This window comes from Neomonachus schauinslandi, chromosome 9 (assembly GCF_002201575.2).
Source record: "Neomonachus schauinslandi chromosome 9, ASM220157v2, whole genome shotgun sequence".
In the NCBI taxonomy this organism is placed as follows: Eukaryota; Metazoa; Chordata; class Mammalia; order Carnivora; family Phocidae; genus Neomonachus; species Neomonachus schauinslandi.
In genome coordinates, this window is record NC_058411.1 from 139,255,756 (window position 1) to 139,263,974 (window position 8,219).

The window sequence follows — 8,219 nt, forward strand, 5'->3', positions numbered from 1 at the left end:
TCCCTCTGGTCCGAGCCTGGAAATTAAGACACGAGGCCAGGGGAGGGGGGGGGGGAGGGCGGTGGGGGGAGGGGGCAGGAGCATAGGCCGAGGCAGCAGCGTCTGGTTCTCTCTGCCCAACCCCAGGCCCTCTCCTCCTTCACTGCCCTGGCTCGTGGCTTCGCGTGGCTTCGTGTCTTAATTTCCAGGCTCGGACCAGAGGGAAAGGCCCGGCAGGTCACATGGGACAGCGGCCTGTTGCGCGTGTGCTGGGGAGGGTCCTGAGAAGGCCCCAGGCCACCTGTTCCTGGGGCCTTGCGCTCCCGCACCAGCGTGTCAGTCACACAGTGACTCAGCACCACCCCTGATCACCTCACCTGCCAACACCTCTTGCTCGTAGCCGAACAAGCACCATGTAACACTGGCTTTGGTGTTGAGAAGGCTCCAGCGAGCTTGGGGTACAGTGCACAGGTCCAGAGCTGCACCCCCTGTAGAAACAGAGTGTGGGCCACATCTAGAATTTTAAGTTTTCTAATAGTTGTGGTTTTTACAAAGTCAAAAGAAACAGGTGATTTTATTAACAAATTTTTAAATCCAGTATGTCCAAAATATTGTCATTTCAACATGTAATCAGTATAAAACATTATTAATGAGCTATTTCACGTTCTTTTGTTTTGGTCCCGAATCTCTGAATCTCAGCACCTCGGTGCTGGCCAGCTCCTCCCAAGTGCTCGGAAGCCACGTGTGGCCGGTGGCTCCCACACGTGGACACAGCACCGTGCCGGGCCTTATCCTGGCGCTCGGACCAGCCCCTTTCTCCCCCTGGGTCTCAGAAACAAAACAAGGACCCTCAGCGCCGAAATACTTTGTCCAAGCTTCCACTCTGAGCCTACAGGATGCGGAGCCCCACTGTTTGTGGGGACAGGCCAATCATGGTGGTCCTTGGTCCCAAAACAGAGACGCCCAGAACCTCTTAGAAGCAGCCAGCAATGGGGCCACTGTCTCCGTGAAGCTGGTGGGGAACATCGGAGCCAACCTGATTGCTTTCCTGGCGTTGCTGGCCTTCGTCAACGCGGCCCTCTCCTGGCTGGGAGCCATGGTGGGTGCCCAGGAGCTCAGCTTCCAGGTACCGTTGGGCTGCCCACTTGGCCCGCGAGGGGCGGCCCGGGGCCGGGGCTGGGCGGCAGTGGGTGGACACCAGCAGATCCGCGGCCAGCCCTGGTCCTGGTCCCAGCAGCTGCCCTTGCCTTGTGCCTCAGCTCATCTGCTCCTACGCCCTGCGGCCTGTGGCCTTCTTAATGGGGGTGGCCTGGGAGGACTGCCCGGTGGTGGCGGAGCTCCTGGGGATCAAGCTGTTCCTGAACGAGTTCGTGGCCTATCAGGAGCTCTCCCAGTACAAGAGGCACCGCCTTGCGGGAGCTGAGGAGTGGGTCGGCGCCAAGAAGCAGTGGATCTCCGTGAGTGTCCCGGTCCCCTCCCTGCGGCAGGGGTGTCATGCCGCTGCTCCTGGGCCCCCTGGCAGGTGCTGTCCCAGCTCCTGGACAAGCAGGGGACACACGGAGATGGCGCCCAGCCTCCCAATCCTACTGCCCTGGTTGACAAGATGGCCTCGGGTTTCACTCCCTCCTTCCCGAAGCCTCTTAGGAGGCTGAGCTGCAAGGAAAGAGCCTCTTTGGGGACACCTGCGATCTTGCCGTAGATGGGCCACCATCCTGTGTGGCTTTGGGACAGCCACAGAGCCTCGCCTCTCCTACTGGAAAGTGGTGTGATTCGTGCCACGGCTGCGCCCAGAGGGACATATGTGAGCGTCCAGTGAGCAGAGGGAGCGAGATAGGGAGGCCCCGCCACATTCACAGCCAGCACATTGGATTCGGTTCCCCTGATGGCTTTTTCTGTGAAAATCTATTACTAAAAACTCTAGAGGTGCCCGGGTGGCTCGGTCGGTTAAGCATCCGCCTCTTGATTTCTGCTCGGGTGATGATCTCAGGGTCGTGAGATAGAGCCCCGTGTTGGACTCCGTGCTCGGCAGGGAGTCTGCTTGGGATGCTCTCTCCCTCTCCCTCTGCTCCTCCCCACCCCTGCATGAGCACAGGCTCTCTCTCATTCTCTCTCTCGTAAAAAAACAAAAACTCTAGGGGCGCCTGGGTGGCTCAGTCGTTGAGCGTCTGCCTTTGGCTCGGGTCATGATCCCGGGGTCCTGGGATCGAGCCCCGCATCGGGCTCCCTGCTCCGCGGGAAGCCTGCTTCTCCCTCTCCCACTCCCCCTGCTTGTGTTCCTGCCCTTGCTATCTCTCTCTCTGTCAAAGAAATAAGTAAAAATTAAAAAAAAAAAACCCAAAACTCTAAAAGCTCTATAAAATGAATGTTTCTAAACAAATAAAAGCTCTATGTAGCATCACTGAGAATAAAACCATTACCTGTCACCTCGCCATCCTAAAATTATAGCTAGCGTTGTTTTATGCATTTTCTCCTATTTTTTCAAGGGAGATTTTACCTGGTTGTCATTACAGCATCCATCCTGTAGTGGAGCCAGCTTTCCCCGCACCAGCTGTTATGACAGAAACATTTTTGATGTATGCATCCTGACATATTTAACCAGTTCCTTGCTGTGGGGCCCCCCTGGGTTCATTGCCTCGTTTGGCTATTTTACACAGTGCTGAAATGAACAGCTTTGTGCACAGAACCTTTCCCTCCTCTCGGATCATTTCCTCCGGAGCTTTCCCAGATGTGGGATGACTGAATCACATGGCATGAATCCTCGTGCGGTTGCTCCCAGTGACTTTCCCAAAGGGTGGTAGCGACGGAAACGTCCCCCAGCTGGGCTGTGAGGGCTCTTTTCTACACACTAAGCGGCACTGAGCAACCTCCTTAAAAAAAGTTGTGCTTACTGTAACAGGCAAAATAGCTCATTGTTTTAATTTGCATCTCTTGGGTTACTAGGCACTTTGAAGGGGAAATATTTTTTCTTCTTAAATTATGTTTTAAATTGTAAGGGAATGTAGCCTTCAGTTAAAAATAATAAATTGTGTGAGATCAAAAGCACAGATTTCCCTGTCCTTGTCCTTAGCCCCTGTCTGTCTCTCCTCTAGAGATAATGGATGGGATGCTCCTTTAGGATCTTTTTTTACTTTGTTCCTTTAGTAAGTATTGGTTGAGACCCCCAGGGTGCCAGGCACTCTGCGAGGCACCACAAATTAAAAGGGGAAGTAGACAGACATGGTCCCTGATGTCATGGAATGTAGGCCTAGTGAAAAGCACAAGGAAGTGAAGGAATAAAAAGTAAACCACGATTTGAATGAAGTTCTACAAAGGAAACAAGAAGAGGAAACAGAAGGGTCTTCCTTGGCTGGGCTAGTCAGAAAATGCTCCCCGAGGTGTAGCATTTAGGCCAAGACCTGGAGGGAGGAGAAGGGGCCAGGTGAAGCTGGGAAGAGCATTCCAGACAAAGAAAAGACAGGTGCAAAGGCCCTGAGGTTGAACAGCACTTGTTTGGAGAAACGAAAGGAGAGAAGCACAGTTAGAGCAGATGGTAATTGTAGAAGAGACTGGCTGAGGAGCAGTAGAAAGTTCCTGAAGATTTGACATTTTACATTTTAAGATTCCTTGAGCTGCTGTAGAGAGAGGGTGATGGTAGGTGAGCAAGCCGGATGCAGGAGCCTTAATATTTTTCCATCCATTTGTGTAAACTCTTTATGTTATAAGGACATTACCCATTTTCTATTATATTTTATACATATATATTTCCTAGTCTTTTTTCTTCTTCATCTTGTATTTGGGGATTTTTCTTTTAACCGATTTTACACCAAATCTTTTCCTTTGTGATTTCTTCTATTATTTCTAAACTTAGAAAGTTATCTCCATTCCAGAAATCTGATAGGTATTAAATTCCTGAGACAATATGGTGAAATATTTAAAAGCTTGAGTTTTGCAGTCAGGCAGAACTGAATTCCAGTTCTTACACGGCCACCTTCTGGCTGTGTGAACCAGTTCCTCAGTTACTCAACCTCTCTGAGCCTCCGTTTGCTCCTCTCCAAAATGAGAGTAATAATGCTACCTTGTAAGTATAATTATTATTTGCCTATATTTTCTGTTATTTGCTGTTTAAAATATCAGTATTTATCTGCTTCAATGCTCTAGAATTGATTTTTTTATATGGTGTGAGGTATGATCTAAGCCATTTTTTTTTTTAATTCCAAATTGTTCCATTTGGCTCTTAACACCTCTTTCTCGGAAATTAAACAACTGTATAATTGGGAGGGGAAGGGGAATTACTTTGCTTAAATACCTGGTACTTTCCCTACGGTGTGACCCTTACAACAGCCCTCAGGCAGGTGCTATTATTCCCACCCTGCAGATGGAGACACTGAAATGTAAAGAGGCTATTGACTTGCTCAATCTGGTCATAGGTGGGGACACGTGTGGAGCCCCGCTGGCTGGGCTCCCAGTTCCTCACTGTCTTCAGGAGGCTGTCCTCAGTCCTCTTGCAGCCTGAGAGCCCCTGCAGGAAAACAAACTACAGTCTATAGTGTTGGGAAGGGCCATTCACCAAGTGCCCCCGGGGAACAGAGTTTAGGAAGGCCAACGCCAGAGGGCATAACAAGCCTGAATCAGACTGGGAAAGGGTGGCAATTAAGATAAAGGGACTGAAGGCCACAGGCAGGGGGCTGTTTCTCAGGTGGTGCGGCCTGAACTGACCTAGAGGCCATTGTGCAAGGCCTGGGGTGAGGGTGGGGTCAAGCACTGAGGGCTTCAAAGGTCAAAAACGCACCGGAAGTGGACGCAACTAGGGCTGGGGAGCCAGGGTGGTATGGGGGTGCCCCGCCCCATGCAAGGGAAGCCCCTCCTCACTCATATTCTGTCTTTTCAGGTCAGAGCAGAAATCCTCACGACATTTGCCCTCTGTGGATTTGCCAACTTCAGTTCCATTGGGATCATGCTGGGAGGCCTGAGTGAGTCCTGGGGGCCTCCCCAGCACCCTGGGCGGTTGGGGGCCTGACTCTGAAACAACTTCCTGGGATCCTTAGGCCTCAGTCCTCCCGTATGTCCAGGGCAGGGCCTGAGCAAGATGGCCGCGGAGGTTCCTCCCAGCCCTAGGACTTCTCTGCTGCGGGGTGGGGCGGGGCGGCCCAGGGGTTAGCACCCCGCTCAGGAGTCTGGGGAGGGAGGGAAGGTGCAGTGCTGGCCTGTCCCCTGAGGCTTTGGCCTGTGGGTTCCCATACCCACGGTGGACAGGTGGCCCTGGCGACGAAGGAGGAGGGCCCTGCACGGTTCTGAGCCGCTCCTCACAGACCGCCTTCCTGGTGGTGTAACCATCCCATTTTACAGAGAAGGAAACTGAGTCTTGGAGAAGGGAAGTGATGGTCCCAGTCGCTCAGCTAGTTAGTGGCTGAGCCTGTATTTGATCCCAGGTCTGCCTGATGGCAAACTCACCTTCTTTTCCTACATCCGCCTCTGAGGGTGGCAGGTGTGGGGCGTTACTGGGGGCCCAAGTCAGGCCAAGGAGGACTCCCGAACTCAGGGAGCGCGCAGGAGGACAACATCTGTCCCTCCATCTGCCCAGAAGGGGAAGGGGAGCAGGCAGAGGCATCCAGAGATGCAGAGTACGCGCAGAAGGGCAGAGGGCCTCCTGGCGCTCAGCACCCTGGTCTCCTTGCAGCCTCCATGGCCCCCCAGCGGAAGAGCGACTTCTCCCAGATAGTGCTCCGGGCACTCTGCACGGGGACCTGTGTGTCGCTGGTGAATGCCTGCGTGGCCGGTGAGTGCCGGCCTGGCAGAGTCCTGATTTTCTAGCCCCATCCAGGGCCGGACACCGGGGCTCTGGCCCCTCTGGAAGTTCCAGCAGGGGTGGGGAGTTGGGGGACGCAGACCCTGCCCACCAGCTGCCTTCCCTGCACAGGGATCCTCTATGTGCCCCGGGGGGCCGCGGTCGACTGCACGGCCCTCCTGAACGCAACCGTGGGCAGCAGCAGCTTCGAGGTGTACCAGTGTTGCCGCCGGGCCTTCCAGAGGTGAGGCCCGGGCCGGCTGGGGGGCTCGGGGGCCCTGCAGGGACGGGGTGCAGAGGGCCCAAGTGCCTTGGGGGTGCCTCTGGTTCTGGGGCGAGGGGTAGAAATGTTCCGGCCGTGGCCGATGTGGGGCCCGGAGCCCAGACCGCAGCCTTTGCTTCTTTTAGCCCCAGCCCAGAGGTCAGCCGAGGGGCCCTGGACGTCTGCTGTCGATTTTACAACCACACGATCTGTGCGTAGCGGGGACAGCACGTCTTCGGCCTCCTGGGGGCTGCTCATCCCCATGAAGTGGCTGTCCCCACCCTTCTCTCTCTCACCCCTCCCTCCTGGGGGGGTAGCCACGGGGCTGAGACTCACCTCGGTCACGCGGTTGGGGAGGAGTTGATGGGGCGAGCGGGCAGAGAGTGGGTGGTGTGGAAGTGAGGGATGCCCCCCAATCCCCGACCCCTTCCTGCTCCCTCCCGAAATGTGAATTCTCAGGGTCACCTCTGCCTCCTTTTCTCTCCCCTCCGCATCCAAACAGCACTCTGGTCCTCTTTGTCTCCCCACCGTGGGTCTCTCACGTGCACCCTTCCCTTCAGTTATGGGGTCCCTCACGCTGGGCTTTGCAGCCGCCTCCCTCCCTCCCTCCTCCTCCTCTGGCACTGGAATCTTGCCGTGGCTTACCTGGGCCAGACCCTTCCTCTACTTTCAGAGGCTCCCCTGCAGCCTTTGCCCATAGTGTTCCCAAACTGGTGTCCCGTGGAACACTGTCCCACGAGGTGTTCAGAAGGTTCCGTGATCCACCAGGCTTGGAAAATACTGGGCTAAATAAAGTTACACGGGTTTTGCTTTTGGGTTTGTTTTTGTTTTACTATGGACTCGCCAAATCTTGATCCAGATATGACAGGAGACATTCTCCAAATTTTTTCGACCATAAGAACCTTTGGGATGCGAGCATCTCTTAGTTGAGGACCCCACGGAACACAATTCAGGAAATAGTGGTTAATGTTCTAAACTGCTTTACATAATTGTAACACAACTGTTTACATAGCACTGTCTGCCAGGCACTGTTCTGGGTGCTTCATACATTCTAACTCTCAACCCTGACAACAACCTTATGAAGTCAGGTTCTATTATTATCCCTGGTTGAGGAATCAGAGGCCCAGAGAAGTTAAGTAACTTGCACAAAGCAACACAGCTAGGAAGAGGAAGAGGTGAGATTTGAACCCCGGCCGTCTTAGCCTCACAAGCGGCGTTGAATCTCTCAGCTAGGCTGCTGGCATCAAAGGAACTCGGTTGGGTGACTTGCCCTGACCTCCCCCCCTCGGCATTTCTCCCCAGCCCACGCTTGCTGCTCCAGGGGTCCAGGCTTCTGAGGTGTTTTACGTGCCTCTGTGCCTTCGTTCCTGGCATCCCCGTCACCCGGCAGGCCCTGTTCCTCTCTCTTTTGCCTGTGCTCCTCCTGCCGACTTCCCACTCCCCAGCGGCTTTGGCGGAGTGACCTGCGATGCACCTGTGCCTGGGGCCGCCGGACCGCCGCTCCATCACTCACCTGTGTCACCTCTGGCTTCCCAGTTGTAGCCCGCCCTGGGCCAAGGCAGAGAGAGGACGTGCTCTCAGCTCAGCGCTGCTCTGATCGCGGGGTGGGCACAGGAGGGAGGGCTCCTCAGTCATCGGACCTTCCCTCCACCCCCGTGCTCCATCCTCCTCACTGGGCACCTGCAGAAGTCGGGAGCCCTTTGAGGGGAGGCCTGCAGACATCTGCTGGTGCCGGAAGCCCGTGCTTAACTGCATCCCAGGCGCAGCTCTAAGTCAAGATTGGCACAGACCCCTCCACTTGCCCTTTCCACAGCCGTGACAGACATTGCTAATCGATCACAGCACTCCCCACACTGAATCCAGAAGGGCCTCCAGAATCCCCATCAGTGTGGTGCTGGAGGACCCCACTGCCAAGGGATTCAGGCTGCCTTTTCGGGGGAGAACTATTTGCTGCCCCTGTGCTAAGAAATAGACACTAAGAACCCAAACTGCCATTGATTTTATGTCCCTGGCCTGGGAAGGGCTGGGGTTTTTGGAAAAGACTCTAGAAATGAAGGGCATTGAAGCAGAGAGGGATCTTTGCAAAGAATGAGGCCCGTGCCCGTGATCTGTCCGCTCCAGGATTATGCACTGCTCGTTGATTCAGTCAAGGAATATCCATGGAGCACCTGTTTTATTAGCTCGGGCTGCCATCACAAAATACCACAGCCTGGG

At 54.5% G+C, this 8,219-nt stretch overlaps 1 protein-coding gene across 2 annotated transcripts in view; it reads left to right on the forward strand.

Annotated features, from left to right (window-relative positions):
• SLC28A1 (solute carrier family 28 member 1) overlaps positions 1–6,733 on the forward strand; it is a 47,417-nt gene extending 40,684 nt beyond the window's left edge. Inside the window, exons 12-17 of one of the 2 annotated variants that reach the window (XM_044917994.1) lie at positions 937–1,105; positions 1,239–1,436; positions 4,847–4,928; positions 5,636–5,734; positions 5,876–5,987; positions 6,152–6,733. In XM_044917994.1, coding sequence (XP_044773929.1) covers positions 937–1,105; positions 1,239–1,436; positions 4,847–4,928; positions 5,636–5,734; positions 5,876–5,987; positions 6,152–6,224 — 733 coding nt within the window. In that variant the 3' untranslated portion in view covers positions 6,225–6,733. The remainder of the gene's footprint in view (positions 1–936; positions 1,106–1,238; positions 1,437–4,846; positions 4,929–5,635; positions 5,735–5,875; positions 5,988–6,151) is intronic. The other variant, XM_044917995.1, reaches the window with a different exon arrangement.
• The last annotated feature ends 1,486 nt before the right edge of the window (positions 6,734–8,219 follow it).